This window comes from Eulemur rufifrons, chromosome 19, assembly GCF_041146395.1.
Source record: "Eulemur rufifrons isolate Redbay chromosome 19, OSU_ERuf_1, whole genome shotgun sequence".
Classification (NCBI taxonomy): domain Eukaryota; kingdom Metazoa; phylum Chordata; class Mammalia; order Primates; family Lemuridae; genus Eulemur; species Eulemur rufifrons.
The window spans coordinates 8247452-8270056 of record NC_091001.1 but is presented as its reverse complement, the minus strand read 5'-3'; the positions used below and the strand labels follow the sequence as shown (position 1 = coordinate 8270056).

Below are 22605 nucleotides of genomic sequence, written 5' to 3'. Positions count from 1 at the left end.
TTGCTACCTGATTTTTAAAATATTTATTGTTGTTGTTTGCATGGAAAACCTAAAAATAGGCATATTATTAGAATTAATGAAAGAGCTTAACAAGAGTAAGAGGTAAGTAGAGTGTAGTGGTTACAGCCCTGGACGTTAGACAATGAGTTTGAATCCTGGCTCCACCTCTTTGATCTAATCTACTTAACCTCTGCACTTCTTTGGGCTTCAGTTTCCTCATCTATCAGCAGTGACAGCAATAAGACGTCCTTCACGGAGTCATTGTGAGATTGAACGCATTTCGCACATGTGACACGCTTAGAACAGTGCCTGGCACACGGCGGGGCTGTTTGTCTGTTATAATATCGTATTACGATAGCTTGATATGGCTATCTATATGCAAAAACTGATTCCAGTCTGTACACTGCAACAAATAGTTAAAAGATATAATTTTTAAAAGATCACATTTAATATTTAAAATAGCATAAAAATATGGTGCCTAGGAACAAGTCTAACAAATGCTGTGTGTGTCCTTTAAAAAGAAAAGTATAAACTTGTATCCCATGTAATTAAAGATGACTCAGATAAATGGAGACCTATTCCATGTTCATGGAAAGGAAGATTTATTATCTTGAACACTTTTCTTCTCCCCATACTAATCTTTACTTCGAGGTCATTGAAAACAAAATATTGATGAGTATTTTTAGTGTGTTTTTGTGGAACTCGATGAGTTGATTCTAAATGAAGACTAAAGAGAAAATAATTGAGAAGTGTAGTGTCAGTACAGAGGGTGACAAATAGAACAATGAAACAGAATAGAGAGTCCAGAAAGACCTTCCTGCATTTACAGAAACTTGATAGATGGCGACGGTGGTATTACAGATCCGTGGGGACAAGATGAATTATCAAAAAAATACCAGCCTGAGCAAGAGTGAGACCCCGTCTCTACTAAAAATAGAAAGAAATTATATGGACAGCTAAAATATATATATAGAAAAATTAGCCGGGCATGGTGGCAAGTGCCTGTAGTCCCAGCTACTCAGGAGGCTGAGGCAGGAGGATTGCTTGAGCCCAGGAGTTTGAGGTTGCTGTGAGCTAGGCTGAAGCCACAGCACTCTAGCCTGGGCAACAGAGTGAGACTCTGTTTCAAAAAAATAAAAAAATAAAAATAATGCCAGGGCAACTGGTCAGCCATTAGCAAAAAACTCAAAATTAGATTCTAGCCTGGACTAAAGACATAGTGTGAGAAACTAAGCAAAGATGAGTATCTTTATGATGACTCTGGGTCAGAGAAGACTTTCTTAAAGGTGGGAAAGCACAAAGGAAAGGACTGGTAAATGTGACTATGCTAAAATTAATTTCTGTTAATGTCTTGTTATTTTCCAGTTCACCAAGGTAGGTTAATGGTTCTGATTTTACACTTTCTCCTCACAACATGGTAATACATCTGTGCCCTTTACACGGGCACTTTGCAGCGCCTGCCAGCGGGGGCAGAGAGCATCTCCACGCCGCTGACTCTGACCTGAGGGTGGAGGGAGAGCCACCTTGGCCGACCAATAGAACTGTGAGCTAGAAAAATACATTCTTGTTGCTACAAACTACTGAGATTTTGAGGGTTGTTTTTAATGCAATATTATTCTAACAATAGCTGACTAGTGCATTTAACATGTTCAAAGAGATTTTTTTCTTTTGGAAGGGGAATGATGTGGGTGGCTCACAGAATCAGTAAGCAGGTAGAAGCTTGGAAACAGGCAAGAACCAGGATGTTTCTGGAGGATGGATTCAAGGACCACCAGCAAGTCTAAAAGCAGGCTCTTGTAAGGCTGGGCACCACTGCTGGGGTGAAATAGAATTAGTCTCTATTTCCTTGATCCTCTGGGTAGGCTGCAGATGCCAAGAAGAGAGCATGCATCTGCCCTAGCCTCAACCACCTCTGCCCATGACCTAGAGAGTGCGGGAGTCTTGGCCACGGCCTCCCAGACCATATCCAGTGGGGAGAAAGATGCCCCAAAAGGAACAATGTACTTTTAAGAAGAGGGGCTTGATACTGTGCAGCCAGAAACAGGAAATGGCCAAGACACAGGCTGACCAAGCATCCTTCTGATTATGCCATTTTTTCCACGAGGGCCTGCAGAAGAGAACACCACCAGCTTGTGCACTTACCTGGTCACCTCAGTCACTATATTCCTCACAGTAAACTTGTGCTTGGTCTTGAGAGAAGGCCATCCAGCTCTGTTACTTGCCAGAACTGTCCTCCCGTGCCCGTGCAGGACCTAACCCTGCACTCCCAGTGACGTCACCACAGCACCGCTTCCCAGGGAGGGTCGCCTTCGCCACCCAGGGAGGGTGGCCTCCCTACGCGTCTCCCGAGGCCACCGTTCTCTATGGGCAACATGGAGGACAAGAGGAAGAGTCTAGACAGAGCCTGAGGGACATGAAGGGAGCAGCAACGAGCAGGCGGGCTGGGGTTAGACTTTGCTTTGGAAACCAAGATGGCTTTATCTCACATAGCCAGCTGGGCAGAGCTGGAGGTAATTTTGCATTGGAGAATACCACAGACAGAACTGGATTCTGGGAATATTAACACTCCCAGGGTGTATAGGTCACCGAACAGACGGGAGAGACTAGCCATGGACACTGGTTTTCTCTATAGTGTAGCTTTTCCAAGCTGGAAGGGTAACCATGGGCAATCTCTCTGCAGTCCATTCCTCATCTGCTACTCCTCAAACGTCTCCCATCCAAGGCCAAGGCCAGCCTGCTCTCACTAACCATCAGACCAGATGGCATCCGGGGTGTCTGGGATTGTGCGGCATGCCGCCTACAAAACATTTGGCACGCGCTTCTGCACTGGGCTCCCCAGCCTAGGGAGAGACTGGAGCTGTGGCAAGTGGCCCTAAGACTGTCTGTGGGCAGCCGTGGCCTGGGGTGCGGCAGACAACATCTTCCCTATGCCTGCACTGCCCTTCTGTAAATATATGGAGAAGTTATTGGGTTTCATTCAAATTCATTTTCAAGAGTTGCTAGATTCATAATAATAGTTTTTTCTTAGTATAGATTTTCCCAACCAGCAAATACTACAAACGAAAGGACTGTCACCGTGGGGTCTAGAAAATGGAGACAATGTAACAGCTGCCTCACTGAATTGTTGCGAGGTTCCAATGATTACATATAGACAGATACTTAGAACAGCACCAGGACGCCGTACACATTCAGTACATAACAGCCGTTACCACTAAGCAACCCTCATCCTTGAGAGGTGGGGCTCACTCATTTAGATGGTCTCTAAAGTCATGCGTTGTGCTTCTGGCTTTTAATGGCACTATGAATTTCATGTATAGTCTTGTGATGGAGGCACAAGATCTGAGATCGGTGGATGTGTTGCTGTTGCTGTTTCTAATGCAGAAAATGCCTAAGCCCAGGAGCCATTCTTTAAGCCTGGGTAGAAGGCATCCTTGGAAGAGGGCCCAGATCTCTTCAATTGACAGTGAGGTCCGGACAGGCCCCGGCCGGAGACCTCTGGGCACCAGCACGGGGCGCTCCGTTTCCTCCCGGGAGTTGGGAGCTGGCTGCTGTGCCCTTAGCCGCGGCCTGCCCGCCGCAAGCGCCACAGTGACCACAAGGTGGCGCTGCGACCCCAAATTTCACGCAAGGGCCTGCCGCGAAAAACAAGGGTTGGGGGGGGGGTTCTGAGATTTTAAAAATTGATACATAATGCTTTTACATAGTTATGGGATACGTGTGATATTTTGTTACATGCATAAAATGTGTAATGATCAAGTCAGGGTATTTGAGGTGTCCGTCACCTGGAGTACATTTCTATGCACTGGGAACATTTTAGGTCCCCCCTTCTAGCTACTTAGAAATATACGATCCACTGTTACTAACTATACTCACCCTACTCTGCTATGGAGCCAAAAAAAAAAAAAAAAAAAAAAGGATTGTATGGGTCAGTGTGTTTTACAGCCTTCTTTCTCAGTGCTCCTCAAACGCAACTGCACACCAACCAGCCGGCATCTTGTTAAAATGCCGACTCCGGGATGGGGCCTGAAATTCTGCGTTTCTAGCAAGGTCTCCCGCGACGCCCGTGCCGCAGCCTGGCTCTAGCCAGAGCATAGCTCTCAGCGAGTCTCTGTCGCTGTTTCTGATTTGGGAGAGGAGTGAGAATTACGTAGACCCCAAAAGCAGCCCCATTCTACACCTTTAGGAGGTCGTGAAGAAGAAGAAAGAAAAATGAGAAAGAACAAAAGAAAAACAGGGCAGCTCTCTCTTAGCATTCCAATCCTGGGGGTCTTGCAGTTTTGCCCTCTGAGAACTGACCCAAGGGTCCCGATCAAGGCGAGTTGTAGAGAAGGTCAGAATGGCTCGCCCTAGTACAGTCTTTCTCGGACACAAGGACTCATTCCGGAATTTATTATAGAATTCATAGCTAAGTAGCCAAGTGCTTCAACAAACACTCTGTAGCTTTCCCCCCGAAAGCTAAGTCAAGTTTCTGACAGAGTTCATATAAATGAGTTAGAAAGAGCCGACCTCAGAATTGAAGAAGTGGGAAAACAGGAAGAGGTGCCTTGCTGGTGGTGTTACTCTTGCATGCACAATGGGACTTATTTTAATGCCATGAACTTCTGCTTTCCACAGCGAAAGGGCCCGTGGGAGCCACCGATGACCCGAGACTGCTTCTAACCCCTGCCAGGCCCTTGCTCTAAGGCAGATGCACCCTGTGAGCTGAGAAGTTGCATTGCAGCTCGACTGAGGTGCATAGGTAGGAGGACAAAGGAATTGGGGATTAGAAGGGGAGGTGGGAAGGAGTCATGACGGTGGGAAGGGTGGGTGCCGTGCCATACTCTGTGCCCCTGTGGACCAGTCTGGAGCCCCCATGGAGGTGGGAGTAGTGCCGAACACGTGGACTTCGTGAGAAACTCGATGAGACTTAGGGTCCCAGCAATGTGGCACTGGGATGCTGAGGTGTTGACATAGTTTAAAGAGACAGGGACTGAACCTACTGCCAGCGACGTGGAACCCAGCACAGCTCCTCCTTGCAAGGAGAACTGGATTTGGGATTACTGGGAGAAGGCCCCCTTAGCATGGACGTTAGCATCATCTAGAAGGCACCTTCATTCAGCAACGTCAATAGTAAAAGACTCTTGCAGGGACCTTGGGAGTCCCCCGGTCTAGCTGCCTGTGAGCTGGAGAAGAGTGCGCTATGGCGGCGGCCCGTGGTGAGAGTACCTGAGTGTGAGGCGTCCGGCACTCGCAAGGATCCCGGGATTCTGATGGAAATACTCGTGGGGACCTTCGCAGAGAGCCAGAGGTCTCGCTTCGGTGGGGGGTGCAAGATCGAGAACTGCGGTCACTGATGTGGGTGTGCCTGCCTTCTTTGCAGCCACAGGCCGATGAGGACTGGTAGCATTTGGGTTACACACAAAGTGATGGAAGAACTGCTCTTACACAACAAGACGCCTCCGTCCAAGAATGGAGTCTCGCGGGAACAAGTGTGTCCAGGGTCACCGTGCGTAGGAAGGAAGCCCACAGTCAAGTCGCCGTCCCTTGCTGTGCGCAGCAGAGCACCCGTGAAAGCACCCCACGGCCACACTGTCTTAGACATCTGCCACTTGCTAGTCACGAAACCCTAACTTTTTGGTTGGGTCTTTTACCTGTTAAATGAGAATAATAGCAAAATTTAACTCATAGGTCTTTGAGATTTAAAAGGTAAAACTCACGACAGCCTTGGAACAGTGGCTGTCACATATAAAGCCTCAAGAAGGGTCCGCACTTTGCATTGTCAAGCACAAGGCCAGGACACCAATGACAGCATCGCAGAGGCTTAGTTTTCCAGAAATAGAAGAACCAGGAGGAGGCTGAGGGTTGATGGGTCTCTGGATCTCCTTGGGGCCAGGAGATCTTGATCCTAATGGAATATTAGAGCTAATCTGGTATAGATTCTTTCAGCATCTTTCTCTGGCCTATTTTTTCCCCCCTCAAGGCCAAAGGTACTGCTGCCAGGAAAGACAGGTAAGACCTTACGTCGAGGAAGTTCCTGGGGTGATTAAGGATCTAACTTTCTCCACAGGGAATTCAAGGATTACAATCCCATTTCAGTTCAGATCTCTTTGCCACATTTACTGAGAGACTATAGACCATTCTCAACAACTCAGCTGTTGACATTCAGAAAAGATCGCCACTTATCAGTGATCGTGAGGGTCCCCTGAGGAATCCACAGACTTCAATCACATTGATAGAGACTTCAGTTTCCTTAGGAGAAAAAAAAAAAAAAATGAAAGAGGCTCCAGGTTGACAAATGGCAAGGAAATAAAAAGGAACTTGCAAGTTCCAAGCTCTAGAGTCATTTTTAAAACATGACCTGAGTTGTCACACCGGCTTCCGTGACTACACTCGGGTGAGGCAGGCTCACTTCCCCGTCACGGTCACGAGTCAGAACAGTGGGTCATGGTTGAAATCTGAAATTTCTTGGGTAAAAGTATATCATCAGATTTGCATGAAGCCAGGTTTTCACTTATATCTCAAGCCCCCAACTGCAGATGACATTCAACTTATGTAAAATTCACTTTCTCTAAGTGTCATAATGGTCAAAACCAAGCACATTAGGAAGTCTGGGACGGTATCTCAGTTTCAGAGAAAGGAACAGTACAACGGTCTGATAGGTGAGATTTAAAGGTTGCCCAGCTGCTGAAATAAGAAATTGCTGAGAGCTAAGCCAAATGTGTTATTTTAAAAATTGTAACTAAACATATCTATATTTAAAACTGTATTACTAACCTGCAGATTCTACCATGAAATAACTGAATCCTAGTGACTGTTACCTTCTTTGCATATTTCCAATTTATTAATCTTTAAAGGGGAAAGCCTCACACTGAGTAATTTACTCAAGATTTACAAACCCTCATGCAGAACCTGTCTCGCTCCTCCAGAATCACACAGCCAGCGGGGCCCCGCCCGGGACAGGCATAATCCCCCAGCTCTGCCCCCACCCACTGTGGTCTCCGTGGGCTTCCCTCCTGCCAGGCACACCACGGCTCCCCAGGGAGGAAACAGAGACCCTCACCCTCAAGGCTGCTGAACTGTCACCACCACCCAATGCCAGCACAGCCTGCTTTCTAGGTCGACACCGGCCCTGTCCCTACACCCTCAGGGTGGCCTTCTGGAGTACAATTTCTAAAAGAACTACTAGCATGAGGAATTCATAAGACCACAAACTATAAGGAAATAAAGTAGATATAGAATACAGTTTTAATCTGTTAGGAGATTAGTTTTATTCAATTGAGTAAGAAAAAAATAGATGTTTTATAGGTCAAGAGCAATGAAATATTGGCAATTTCACATGGCTCCAGCTATATTTAAGAATCCTTCAATCCTGGATTCTCTGTCTTCTCACCTGAGTTTGACCTGTTCCTGCTCTTCCTCCCCAGCTTCTCAGAATGTGCCTGGAAATTCCACCATCTATCCTGAAGCCAGCTACGTCCATACTCGGTCCCTCTAGCTAACCCAACATCCAGTCCGCAAACATTCACAGAGCTCCTTTTCCGCACCAGGGACTGCTCCTGAGACAGGGCGGATGTAAGTCTGTCTTTGTCTTTGAGGAGTCCCTAGTCCAGAGAGAAATGGAAACTTTATAGATGAACATAATCCATTGGGTGGTAGAAATACATCCAAAGTGTTAAAGAGATTCGAGGAGCATCATGCTTAGGGGAAGGAGTGAGGAAGATTTCAAAAAGGAGTTGACATTTGGATTGTGCCTTGAAGGAAAGGTAAGATTTCCCGAACAAACCAAGGTGGGGAAGGCCCTGCAGGTAGGCACAATGTCAAACATAGGGTCTGGGGGCGTGAAAGGGCACTCAGCGTTCTGGGGAAGAGCCAGTAACTGGATAGGGATCAAGGGTGGATGCAAGGAGGTAAGAGAAGATTGGTGACAGATCTTAAAGGACTATGACGTTCTCTTCCTTTATCACGTGGGTAAGCAACAACAACTTTTTCTAATGAGGGATGTGACATGATGCTTTTTTTGAAATATAATTTTGCAAAATTTAAGAGTGCATGTTTTCTTCCTGTGATCCGTGAGACTAGAAGGGAAGACTCAAGCAAAATGAGTAGGATGTAGGCTTTAAAAATTATCTTTATTGTTTTTTCTACTTACAAAAGACAGATTCATTCGAAGCAATTCAAACACTATAGAAATATATACACGAAAATCAGACATTCCCTGTAATCCAAACCTCCCAGACCCGACCACCGTCACTACATCCATGTGCTGCTACAGATTCCTTTAGACTTTTATTTCAATGTACAAATTAACATATTAATATAATGTTCCCACACCAGTAAATATACAACTGCCTGATTCTTTTTAATGGTTATGTAATATTCTGTTACATTAATGTATTACAATTTATGGAATCTATCCTTATTTTGTGGACATTTGGGATGTTTTCGATTTTTCACGGTTATAAACAATAGTGGGTTGAACACTTTTTTACATAAACCTTTGCAAATCGGTGCAGGTGTTTCTGTAGGATATATTCTTAGAACTCCTTTCAGGAACTGATATGAAGGGAATAACCATTTTTTTATTTTAATAGATATTGCCAAATTGCTGTCATAAAAGTTGTATCAATTTATAGCCCAACAGTATATGTGGGCCACAATTTCCCTAGTGGCGTGGGGTTTTATAGGCAGTCTGTTGTCATCAGAGAGACCGAAGAACCTCAGAACTCTTCATTCAGCTCTGTGAAGGTCTGTAATTCACACATTCATTACATTTCCCTGGCATCTGGTACATTAACATTAATAGCAGCTCTAAGGTTTGACCAAAAAAGCCCACATTTACACCTTTCCTTGGGCCATTCCACGTATGCTTTCTCTTCCATGAGAGCTTTCAGCCTGTGACACCTGGCAGGAATGCAGTAGGATGGAATGGGTTCCAGTAAGATAAGCATTCTATGACCAGAATTTTCATGGAAGAAGTCATGGTGGGCAGAGTTCATAATGACACCACTCACTCTGGACAAAATGGGGAGACAAAACAAAGATGGACGTAAAGCTTTTCGCAGTGAAGCTTATGATGTTTTCACCAATGCTCTTGCCAGGGTTAAAGTTTCTCTCAGGAAGACAAATCAAGACAGAGCCATCTTCTTTCTCTAGATTGGAGATCAATTCATTCTTTACCCAGAGAGAATCATGTTCACTGTATGAAATAAATGCATGAAATTGAACATTTCTCTTGAGTTGTTCTCAGGCTGTCTTCCTAACCCTGCGCCATGTTTGTGTCCGCTGACCAAGCATCCTAAGATACCAGGGCAGGTGAAAATAGAGGCAGCATAAGGCTACAGCTGTCCCCAGAACAAGCAAAATAACCACGATGGTGACAATCAACACAGCTGTGTTGCAAGATAATTCAGGAAGATGAACTTCCTTTAACTTAATCCCCTTTAGATTTAAAGGGTATTCACAGATGTATGAATCTGACCATCCAACCATCATGCCCTTTGAATATTTTTCAAGCTGAATGAAATTTCTTAATTCACAGGTTCACCAGAATGGATTTTTTTCCTGCATTTAGAGTCTTAACCTCCTGGCAGCTCTGAAAAAAATCCAGGGATGGGCTGAGAATTAAGTTCATTTCAATATTCAGAATTGAGAGTCTATTGAAATGACTGCACCCAGGGAGATCGGTTAGAAAATTGAATGCAGTATTTAGATCTTGTAAGGACTTCAGATGAATAGTCTCTTAGGGACAGTTTGAATTTGGCTATTATTTAGGTCAAGTATTTGAATATTTCTGGGCAAGCATCTAAAAACAGAATCAGCAATTTATTGGATGACAGGTTCATGATGTCCAAGGTTTCTGGCCATGAGCAATTTTCATCATTCTTATGTTGTAATAGATTTTGGCTCAGATACAAGTGCTTCAAGGGTGTATTGTTAGCAAAGCCACTCACTAAGGAAAGTGTCTCCAGTCCACTGCCCTTCAAAATGAGAGTTTTCAAATGAGGCACTTGGATAGTTCTTTTAAACAGCTCATCTGTTAAGATATTATTAGCAAAATTTAAATATTGGAATCTTGTAGGATAAGTAGGGAAAAGCATGTGTGGCATTTGTGCATTTGATATTGTCAGGTTTTCTACATCCATTTTGGTAAAAAGCAAGATTTTATCCTGTGGAATACAAAAAATTATGAAATGTACATGCTCCAGTTTTATAGTTCTCATTACAGTATTTGAGTAGTTAAATGAATTGTCATCAAGAGAAACCTTACCTCCAAAAGCCACATTTTGGATCTGGAAGTATTCCACTGATGTATGCCAAACAAATTAGAAGAGAAGGAGAAGGTCACCCCAGAGTAAATCAACTTTACTAAGTAACAGAGTAGGTGTCTTGACATTCTCTAAAATAAGATTTTGTTGAATTTCATAACTGACAAATTGGCTCTTGCCATCTATATTTGTCATTTCTAATATTTTTGAAGTCTTGATTCCATCACTCAAAAGAACCCAGAAATTTGTGTTCATTGGTAAAACAATGTGAAGTTTTGCTGCGTTTAAGATAGGTAGGCTACCTTCTTCATAATGAGAAAGAGTTCTCAGTCCTAAGAATATGGTATTTAGATGCAAATGAGCAATTTTATGGAAATCTGATTTTTGTATTTTTGCCCTTCTCAAACCCAGGGTTTCCAGGCATGACATGTTGCCAGTTTCTTCACTAATAGGCATGGTGTCAAAGTCATTAAAAGGAAGGTCCAAATGTCTGAGACTTGCCAGGGAATACCAAATTACAACCTTAAGCCTGGTATAAGACAAATCCAAATATCTTAACTCCTTGTTGAATTCAAAGATCTTAATATTCAACTCTTGAATTCGGTTGTGGCATAGAATCAAAACTTTCAGTTTGGAGACAGAATGAAAGTTTGAACTCTGAAGTTGAAAAAGAAGGTTATAGGATAAATCCAATGTGGATGTTGTCGGGGTCACGTCTGTGGGAGCCTTTCTTAGAGCCATGTTGGAGCAGTTGGTAGTCATATCCCTTTCTTCCAGCAGTTTTGGAGCCCAGCCCTCCATGGACAGAACAATACTACAAAATACATAAATGTAAGGTAAGTCTCATTGTATTTCCAAGGATTTTACCACCGGTTTCCTCACATAAATGATAAAGATGAGTTCAAAACCCTAGAAAGATAGCATATGATGTTAGGCTTTTATTTGGTTTGTTAAATCCTGTAGGATTTTTTATTTAAAAGAAAAATCAACATCTGACCATATTCACCAAGAGGTTGGAACAGGGTCCCAACCTGTGTATTGAGTCTTTGACTTGATCTCGGAGTCTTGGTGGATAGCTCTCCAGACAGTTACTGTGCCACGCCCCGGTCACTGAGGCCAGGCAGGGTCTCAGAGGGAGAAGTATGCTCGCTAGCAGAAGTGCCTCTGTCTCCAGTCAGCTTAGGAACTGCAGTCAAACTCCACACCCTCCCTCACATCCCCTTTTGATGGACTGAAGATTTTAAGAAAATTGAAAGAAATTTTTTATCACCAAATATTATGGGCCCTTGCATTAATATCATGGAGATATTCCTCAAATTTTGTATTTGTGGACACAGAAAGTCCCTGGAGCTAATATCTGATTTTCAAGAACACTTACCCACATACGTGGAAGGTCCAAAACATAGAAACAAACAGAATGACTCCCGCCCTATGCCTCCATATGTCTTCAGGTGGGTGACAAAAGCAATCCAGACCACTAACAAATAGTAGTAATAATAAGAAACAGTTTCCATTTCTTGGGGGCTTTCTATGTGCCAAGATATATGCTAAATGCCTCATACTATCTCATTTATTTTTCACAATACTCTGTGAGGGAAGTACTGCCGCCCCCGTTTAACAGATGAGGAAACTCATAGAATTCTAAGGAATCTGAGAGAAGAGTCAGTCTTCACGTAATATGATTAGACACAGAGCAGAAGTGGTTGGAAAACTAGGATTTTCACAATATTCATTACTGAAGCTATTTATTAAGTACCTATTCTGCCAGCAACTTTTCTAGGCTCTGGGGAACTAGCAGTGAGCAGAACAGATTTCTGTCCCTAACGGCTTGCATTCTCGCGAAGGGGTAAGAAGAGAGAGACTGCACGCAAACGATAACGTGTACGTTAGGCGTTGATACGGACTCGAAGGAAAAATAAGTAAGGTAAGGGGGACAGCAGAGACTGAGGAGGGATTTTTCTATAGGGCGGTGGAAAAAGGCTGTGACGCGGCCAGCTTCCTGCAGAGAGCTCGGGCAGCGAGGGCGCAGGCCACGCGTCTGGGCTCTAGTGTTTTGGAGAGAACAGCAAGTACAAGTTCAAAGATCCTGATGTGGGAACACGCTTGGAGCACGTGAGGAGTGGCAGGAGTGGAGCTGGGGGAGTGAGGAAGGGAAGCGGTCCCATCTCCTAAGAACTCGGCCATTTTCCTCTGACTGAAATAAGAGACCAGAGGAGGATTTGGAGTCCAGGAGTGACTGGTTCTGACGGACATTTTAAAGGTTCCTCTGCTTGTTGGGTGGAAATGCCTGGAAGGTGTAAGGCTGGCAGGGAAGACCCCTTGGGACACTATAGAGCAACCTGTGCGAGACGGACGGGGTCGAAGTCAGCGGTGAGGCTGACAGCGCGTCAGGGAGCTCTTCGGCTGTGTCCGCCGTCAGGCGCTCTGAGAGCCCGGGGGAGGCGACAAGCCGGCGGTGCTGGCGGGTTTCCTGCCTCCGTTGGCATGCGTCCCACACACAGTGACCCTCAGGCCTCTCAGGGACACGCAGGGGGACAGAAGCCAGAGTCAGCAGAGACAGTGTGGTGCGCAGAGATTTCTCTGTGCTTCACGCCGTCCTGTCATCCTGAGCGGCTCCGCTGTGTGTGCGCATGCGCGCACGCGCAGGCAACCGTGGTGGGGTAACAAAGCTGGACACAAGGCCACTGAGAATATTACCTCTCTCTCATCTGGATTTCTCTTTCTCTAGAAGCCCCTCAAGTTTAGATTTTTTTCTTGAAGCGAAGAAATTCTAGAAAACCTGTGGCTATTTCCCAAAATCACTTAAAAAAGAAATGTTTTGTCTTAGTTCAGGCTGCTATCACAAATCACCATACACTGGGTGGCTTAGACAACAAACATTTATTTCTCACGGTTCTGGGCGCGGGGAAGCCCAAGATCAAGGAGCCACCGATTCAGCTCCTTCTGAGGGCCCTTTTCCTGGTTTGTATCATCACGGGGAGGAGAACAGAGAGAGAGAGAGAGAGAATGCATGTGATTGAGTGCCACTCCTGGGTTTTCCATGTAGCCATTAATACCAGTAAAGTATAGATGGCATCTGTTCCTAATCTTGCTAATACATACCATCGCAATACCTTTGTGTGAATTCCCTCACATTGTATACTTAGAGAATTCCTATTTTTTTTAAAAAAAAATTAATTATCAGGCCAGGGGCGGTGGCTCATGCCTGTAATCCTAGCACTCTGGGAGGCCAAGGTGGGAGGATTGCTTGAGCTCAGGAGTTCGAGACCAGCCTGAGTGAGAGTGAGACCCCAGCTCTAATAAAAATAGAAAAATTAGCCGGGCATGGTGGCGCACGCCTGTAGTCCCAGCTACTCGGGAGGCTGAGGCAGGAGGATCACTTGAGCCCAGGAGTTTGAAGTTGCTGTGAGCTTGGCTGACACCATGGCACTCTAGCCCAGGCAACAGAGCAAGACTCTATCTCAAAAAATATATAAAAATAAAAAATTAATTATTCACATTGATTACATAATTTTTATATTTTATAAACTATTTTTTCTCTGGTAAATGTTCTCAAATATCTTGGGGGAAAAACACTAATTTTGGCAAGATCCCCATCATTGGATGATTTTTCAAAACACCAACTTTTAAAAACCTGATCAAATGATTTCAGATACCTTCAGTAGTATTTTTCTTTGCTTACATGTTAGTGACTCCCTAAAGTACAGTATATACTAAAATATTATACTTCATTAATATGTAAATGCATAGTGTAATTATCAGATAAAACAAGTGAATATTCTAATTAATTTAGTTCCCGACAAATTTCTAAAGTGTTATATATTTAAGAATAAGTTTTCTACATTTACTTCTAAATATTCCCTACAGAAAATCAGTTTACCGCTGTTGCCTGAAGGATTAGTTACTACTCAAATTATTGTGTCCATATCATCTAGTCTGTAACTATAAAGTTTACATTTTCTTTCAGTTTCCTTAAATTTCAGAGGATCTTAATTTCTGCGCCACTAGGTGGGGAAAATAATTTTCTGTGAATTCACTGTCTCTTCTGAATGACCTCTTAGCAGATGAACTTTGGTTCATTTGTTTATGGCCTGCCCCTCCCCCCTCACCTCTTGAGCGCTGTCTGTCTCGTCCACTTCTGCATCCCCAGCACGTGGCATGTGCTGAGCAAATATTGATGCTGGCTGGATGTGTGTAGGTATGAATGAATGATTTCAACATTTGATCCCCTAGCACAGCATGGTGCACAGTACGCTCTCAACAATATGTGGGCCGGGCGTGGTGGCTCACGCCTGTAATCTTACTCCGGGAGGCCAAGGCGGGCAGATCGTTTGAGCTCAAGAGTTCGAGAGCAGCCTGAGCAAGAGTGAGACCCCATCTCTACTAAAAAAATAGAAAGAAATTATCTGGACAGCTAAAAACATATATAGAAAAAAATTAGCCAGGCATGGTGGTGCATGCCTGTAGTCCCAGCTACTCGGGAGGCTGAGGCAGGAGGATCACTTGAGCCCAGGAGTTTGAGGTTGCTGTGAGCTAGGCTGACGCCACGGCACTCTAGCGTGGGCAACAGAGTGAGACTCTGTCTTAAATATATATATGTGTGTGTTTGTGTTCCACGAATGAATTTATGTTGTGAATTCCTGATACAGTACAGGGCATGATGGTTAAAGAATGAGTTTGAGGCCAGGCATGGTGGCTCATGCCTGTAATCCTAGCACTTTGGGAGACTGAGGTGGGAGGATTGCTTGAGGCCAGGAGTTCGAGGCCAGCCTGAGGAAGAGCGAGACCCATCTCTACAAAAAAATAGAAAAATTAGCCAGGTATAGTGGCACGCACCTGTAGTCCCAGCTACTCAGGAGGCTGAAGCAGAAAGATCGCTTGAGCCCAGGAGTTTGAGGTTGCACTGAGCTATGATGATGCCACGGCACTCTAGCGCAAGCAACAGAGTGAGACCCTGTCTCAAAAACAAAAACAAACAAAAAGAATGAATTTGGTATTAGGGATTGATAGCTCTGTGTTTGAGTCCAATCTTTACCACTCATTGGCTGTGTACTTGGACCATTTTTTAGCCTCTGAAAGGTTTGGTTTTCTCATCTGTAAAATGGGGCTTGTGCAGAGGCACAAAATAGACGCCGTGCATAACTGACCCAGTCCCCTACCCACCGTATCACAGGTAATAAATTGTAGCAGTCATCAGGGCCAAGACTAGGGTGAGGCAAGTAAGGCATAAATTTTAAAGGGGTGTCAAAGAACTCAGTAATCAAGATAAATAATGTTTACATGAATATTTTCAAAAATCAAAATTGATACAAAAATCGATGTGGAACAAAATATTGAAATTTTTCATAAACCCAGGATCAGTATTACTGATTTTTTTTCTTTTGCCTCAGGCTCCATCATAGGTTGGCAGGACCCTGGCAGTTATAATAATTAAGTTGAAAAATGTGCTTTTAATGTTATCATCTCACAGAATGCCTTAATGTGTAGCAAATTACTTTAAGTTTTTATGCCTGAGAGCCACAGCCTCTGAAAAAAGCAGCAGAATTTAACACAGTTGCTTTATCTGCTGTCCTGTGGGCTGAGATGTCAGAGTCTCCATCTCTTACCCACTTCTCTCCGCCTGATACCATAACCTTGTCTGGAAATATAATGGAAGAGGAAGTAACTCTTTTTGAACTCTTCTTAATAGAATAAAATAACTATCTGTCAGGCAGTGCCTATGCATTATGACATTTCATTAAAACAATTTAAAAAGTAGGACATAAGCTTTTGATAAAAGATGTATTCAATAAATAGTATATATATTATTATCATATCCTTACCACTATGACTACTGTGCTGGAAGTAGATGAAAAACAGAGAATGACGTTCTTTAATAGCTTGTGATTTAACAGTCCAAGTCAAAGGACACCATGAAATGACAATTGGTGGTTTGGCAAAGAATATTTAATCATCTAATTTCTCTTTTTTCAATGATGCAAAGAAATTTAGAAGAGGTTAAAAACCCATTGAATGTTCAATGATCTTTGCAATATGAGAGTAAAAATGACATTTTTTTGAGTGTTGCCTGTGTCCAACATGGAGCTAAGTGCTTTCCATACATTATTTTATTCAATCCCCTCAACAACCTGACAGAATGGTGGCTACTACTATTCCTACTTTCCAGAGGGAGGAGGTAAGGCCAGAGGTTAAGTAACTTGCACAAGGTGACCCAGTGAATAAGCAGTAGAGCAGGGATTTGTGCCCAGACGTGTCTGGTCCCTTCTGGCTGGTAGCCAAGCCCAAATGGAAGGCACCTCAAGACCTGTAATGAGGTGGCTTAGGGCGTGGGATGTGGTTGCCGAGGTTGACTCCACTGACCTGGCCAGCGCCACAGTGGCCTCTCCCTCCCTCCCACCCCATGTGCCTCTCTCTGAAGCCCTATGCAGCTGCTATGGGACACTATGCTACCTGTCACAAAGTTCAAGAGATTTTTCCTACAGGTAACTATATTGTTTAAAGAGTTATAAGTTCACAAGAATTTAAATAAAACTCAAAGTGCACACATCCCTAACTAATAGCTCAGTATAGGTGGTCTGGGAGAAAGCTCTTCTGGGAATCAAATGCCTGTGTGTTGTTAACCATCCTCTACTCCACAGCAGCCACAGGGCCCTCTTTGGCCACTGTGGACCTCTGAAGGAAACCGAGCAAGAACTGCATTGGACAAGGCCCATCAGATCTGCCCCTACTTTTAGACATGCGGCACAAATGCAAAACCTTTGAACTTATTAAGGGGCAACAATTATGCTTTAAATAGCCAAAGATCTCATCAACAAATGTTGTTAACACGTATTATGGGAAAATAAAAGCTAGAGAAAACTCACCACAATGCCTGGGACCATTCACTCTGGATGGAAGAGCTGACCAGGTTTAATCTGCAACCAGTGAAAGGAAACTCAAACCTTAAGCCCCTGCAATACAATTCCTCAGATCAATAGTGCCAAGGTCAACAACCATTAATCTTTAGGCAAAGTAATAAAGACTAAAAATCTGAGTAAGTCTACTTTCCTCCCATCAAAAGCTCAAATTATCTCCTCTTAAGAAAACACCCTGCAACCCTTATTTCTTTTTCATGAGGTTGCAATAAACAAAGCTACAGTTCTTACCCCAGGGCTTGCACTGTCCCAGCAGAGCTGCAGGAGTGGGCTGAATGGAGCTTTTCTGTAAAGCTTAAACCCCCTCCACCCTCTACTGAGTGTTAGTAGCATTACATGTTACATACATCATAATCTCAGAGCATTATTTTATTGTGGTAAAATACACATAACACTTACTAATTTAACCATTTTTACATGTATAATTCAATGGCATTAAGTACATTCACGTTGTTGGGCAACCATCACCATCATCCATCTCCAGAACTTTTTACATCATCCCAAACTGAAACTCTGTACCTACTAAAATAACTCCCTACATGCCCCTCCCCTCAGTCTCTGGAAACTACCATTCTACTTTCTGTACCTCATGTTGAAACTGCCATTTATAAAATTAATAAAGGACCACAAGGTAGGAACTGTGGTAGGGGAAATAGATATATACGAGGGCTGCCCAGAAAGTATCCAGCTTTGTAACCACTGTCGCTATATTAACAATGGCTGGATACTTCCTGGACAGCCCTCGTATAACCAGCCATTGTTCCCTAGCTCACGTTCCTAAACTTACCACTCAGGAGTCATATAGCCAACCATCATAAAGATTCTTAGCTTTCTTCATTGCTCCCATAGATAACATCACCCTTGGGAAACCTAAGGCTAGTATTTGTGGTATCTTCCAGGCCCTGCATTCCAGTGGAATGGCTGACCCACCCAGACGCGTGGCCCACACCAAGGAACTGACTCAACTGGTCCTGGGACCTCCACCCAAGAACCGACTCAGCAAAGAAGACAATTTCTACACCCCTATGGTTCTGCCCCAAACCCAGCTGATTAGCAGACCCAATTGTCCAGCCTTTTGCCTGCCAAACTATCTTTAAAAACCGTGTCTCCCAAATTCTCAGGAAGACGGATTTGAGAACTTCCTCTCGTCTCCTCACATGGCGCCTGCAATATCAAACTCTTGCTCTGCTGTAACCCCTGCTGTCTCAGCGTATTGGCTTCCTCTTGAGCAGCAGGCAATGAACCTGGTGAGGCCTTGCAACGTAAGTGAAATCATAGAATATTTGTCCTTTTGTGGCTGGCTTATTTCACTTAGCACAGTGTTTCCAAGCTTCTTCCATGTTGTAGCATGTATCCCAATTTCTTTCCTTTCATGAACTCCTGGCCTCAAGTGACCCTCCCGCCTCAGCCTCCCAAAGTGCTGGGATTACAGGCGTGAGCCACTGCGCCCAGCAGAATTTCTTTCCTTTCTAAGGCTGAGTAATATTCCCGTGTGTGTGTGTGTGTGTGTGTGTGTGTTTATGTATATAATCTCACATTTTATTCATTCATCTATCAATGGACATTTGGGTTCTTTTCACCTTTTGCTCTTGTAAATAATGCTGCTACGAACATGAGTTACATAAGTATCTGTTCAAGTCCCTGCTTTCAATTCTTTTGGGTATATACCTACAAATGGAATTGCTAGATCATTCTATGTTTAGAAATATCATTCTATGTTTAATTTTTTGCTGGTTTTCCACAACATCTTAGAGCACTTTGATGATGCATTTCTTCAAAGTCCAGGGTAGTTATTCTGCCCATCAAATCGGGTGGGGTGGCCACCTGGTGAAAAGAAGGAAGAGAAACTGTGGCTTCATAATTTCAGCAATCTGACTGGAGAGGATAGGAAAGGCTTACCTGGAGGCCTTGTCTTGAAGTGAAGTGGTAAAATAGACATGATACCTTATATGTAGATTGCAGACTATAAATCAATTTTTTAAAGTATCACTTTTGAGATTGTATTGATACTTGACTTAAGATTTAGGCCACATTGCTGGAGATCACCAGTAATGAAAATTTCCAAATGGATTTGTCCACAGGAGGAATGATCAATTTAAAAATTAATGATTATAATGGGTTTATGTAGTGTAAAATTGAGGAGGGGGTGGGTTCTAAAAAAATTTATAATCATTGGCAATTTTTTATTAAAAATAGAATGCATGTATTTCTACATATAATGTAGAGGGGAGGAAATCACATAATATATGCATAAAGAAAAACAACAACAAAGACAAACAAAGCCAGTTTGCTCTGCTGCCCACCCAAATATATATAAGCTTGTCTACGTTACAGACACAGGAAAACAAGTGTTGGACCTTTCAGGAATGTTGGAGAGGGTATTCCTAGTTTGTTGGATGAACTAAGCTCTAAAATCTTTTTCATTTCAGAAATTCTCCAACAACTATGATCAGCACACTCACATTGCATATCGTATATAATCACTTGTCCAAAGACATATTCGTCCTGTTTCCAGAGACCAACATGTTTAAACATTTTACACTGTCAGTAAATGAAGACGTTTTCTTTACTTATTTTTTGATTTATTTACCAAAAACAAGTTGGGCCAAGTAAGGGAACAGGAATCTGTGTCATTTCATCATTATCACTAAAGTTTGCATTTACTTTCTAAGTGCAGGAAGTATCGAGCACAAGATATTGCCTAATCCTGACCACAAACTACATACAACATATACATTTGACAGGTGAGGACACTGGTTAAGAGAGAACAAGAAACTTGCCCAAGGTCATCATCCAGTAAGAGATGGAGCCAAGATTCAAAACCGAGTCTGCCTGGTTCCAAAGCCCACAATTTTTTCACTAATCTAGGTGTCCAAGAGTTTATGTAATTCTCCCACTGCCTTCACGTGGGATTTCTAAAATCTTTAAGTCATTTTTCACAATTAGCAGCCAAAAATAGTATGCTCAGAACCATATGTGAAGGTAACTTTGGGATGTAATTTATTTTTTCCTTTAAAAAAAAAAAAAACAAAAACTTTCCCCTTTCTCTCTCTCTCTCATACGAGATCTGTCCGGGAAGTCTCCAGCCGTGGAGTATGAAAAATGTGACATGCAATGGCTGGATACTTTCTGAGCAGACCTCATACACACACACTTCCCCCTTCCGTCTTCCTCGGACTCCAGACCTCCGCCTGCACGTGCGGAGCGCGGGCTGCCCGTGAACGGGGTGCAGCTCCCGGCCGCAGGAAGGAGGGGGCGGGGCACGGGCTGCTTGGGACCCCCCCCCCCCCCCCCGGAAGCAGCCCTGCTGGTCAGGCCGTCTCGTCGGACCCTCGTAAACGGCATGGGCTGTTGTTCTCACTTTAGCTATGACTTGGCTTCTCTTTAACTCTTCCTCAATCTGCTCCTCTTCCTGTTCCCCACTTCTCTTTTTTGCTGCCTTTGCTTCTGCACGTTCCTCCTGCAGCCGCCTCGCTCTCCAGGTTTGCAGTTCGGGCTGAGGCTAATCCGGAGGAAACTTCCCCCGAGATGAGAAATCTGACTGGTCTTCGTCCACCATCCAAAACGCGCAGAGGATGCACGGATTACCTGAGAGTCCGCGGGCCTATGCTGGGTCTTGCCTTTGACTGACAGTGCCTAGGTCCCTCCCCCAGGCAGGTAGGAAAGTCGGGACTATGCTGGGTCTTGCCTTTGACTGACAGTGCCTAGGTCCCTCCCCCAGGCAGGTAGGAAAGTCACATGACTCAGGCCTGCTCAGGGGTGGGAGAGCCCTGGGCTGGTTCTCCCTGTGGGCACACGGGCTGGCTCGGAGTCCAGTAGGAGCACGTGTTAGCTGGAGAAAGCAACTCTTTGTACGGGTAATCAGTAAGTGAAAATAGTGACAGGGGTTATGTTTTCTGAATCATAATCATGAAAAATAAATAAAAGGTAATAAAATTCTCACATGGTTAGGAAATTCAAATAGTTTGTCATTCATTTATTGTACTTGAAGAGTATAAGGAAGGGAGAACATTTTAGTTCAAACAGATCAATTTAAATAGTCCTAGATATCTAGTGGGAACCTAATTAAAGACTTTGCAGAGATGTGGTAAATTCTTTATTTTCAAGGCGTAGAGCAGCAATGTCCACGAGAATATAGAAATAATGCAAGCCCTGTAAGTAACTTTAAATTTTCTGGTCACCACATTTAAAAAGACAAGAAAGGTAAAATTAATTTTAATAATATATTTTATGTAATCCACCATATTAAAAGATTATTTTAAAAGAACTCTATGTTTTAAAAATCAATAAGATATTTTACATTTTTTATACAATGTCTTTGAAATCTGGTGTGTCTTTTATACTTACAGCACATTTCAGTTTGGAAAGAATGAAGATCAAAAGGAGAAAGCAAAACGATGGGAGAAAAAACACAGAACCTCAAAATGCAGAAAATGAGGGTGGAAGGCAAAGAACAGGAGGCGAATGGAGACAGGAAAGAAGGGAGAAAATGAAATCCGCAGGCTAAACGAAGGAGTGCGAAGGGAAAAGAGATGAGAGGAAAAGCAGAAAGTCTGGACTGTCAAGCCAGGGGTAGTTACTATTATCACTTTATTGATGAGCTGCTTAGCGTTATCTCAGGCAGAGTTACTGAGCTCAATCAGGTAATAAACATCCTGTAAGACATGTCAGCGGGAGGAATTCCCTTGAATTTCCTAGGATGCATCCAAACCATGTGCCATCCTTTTGATTGAATGTGAAAAATTACACACTGACTCATGTTTGCTATTTTCCAAGGCAGCCAGGGTTGTACTAGAGCCAGTTTATACCAGCTCCTGAGAGTTAATTTTTAGTTTTCAAGAATTTTGTGAGCCAGTTGGCAAAGCAGCCATAATTTAAAATTAAATTATATTTACTTGCTTTTAAATAAACTGTATTTAATTTTGTTTTTTAAATGAAAGATAATAATTGTACATATTCATGGGGTCCATAGTGATGTTTCAATACATATATGTCTAGTGATCAGATCAGGGTAATTAGCATACCCATCACATCAAACATTTATCATTTCTTTGTGTTAGGAACATTCAACATTCTCCTTCTAGCTATTTGAAACTATGTATTATTGTTAACTCTAGTCATCCTACCACAGTATAGAACACTATAATTTATTCCTCCTATTGAGCTGTAATTTTGTATCCTTTAACAAATCTCTCCCTACCCTTCCCAGCCTCTAGTATCCTCTGTTCTACTTTTCACTTCTATGAGATCAACTTTTTTTTAGCTTCCTCAGATGAATAAGAACATGCAATGTTTAACTTTCTGTTCCTGGCTTATGTCACTTAATATAATGTCCTCTAGCTTCATCCATGTTGCCAAGAATGACAGGATTTCATTGTGTATATGTGTACCACATTTTCTTTATCCCTGCCTCTGTTGTTGGACCCCTGGGCTGATTCCATATCTTG

The 22605-nt window shown here is 43.2% G+C and overlaps 1 protein-coding gene across 1 annotated transcript; it reads right to left on the bottom strand.

The window, feature by feature from the left end:
- Positions 1 to 8657: 8657 nt before the first annotated feature.
- TLR10 (toll like receptor 10) lies at positions 8658 to 14903 on the bottom strand. Its single transcript, XM_069494886.1, is given in 6 exon segments — positions 8658 to 8967; positions 8969 to 9537; positions 9539 to 9720; positions 9723 to 9797; positions 9800 to 11086; positions 14897 to 14903. Coding segments are annotated over 6 exon segments (2430 nt in total).
- Between the last annotated feature and the right edge of the window lie 7702 nt (positions 14904 to 22605).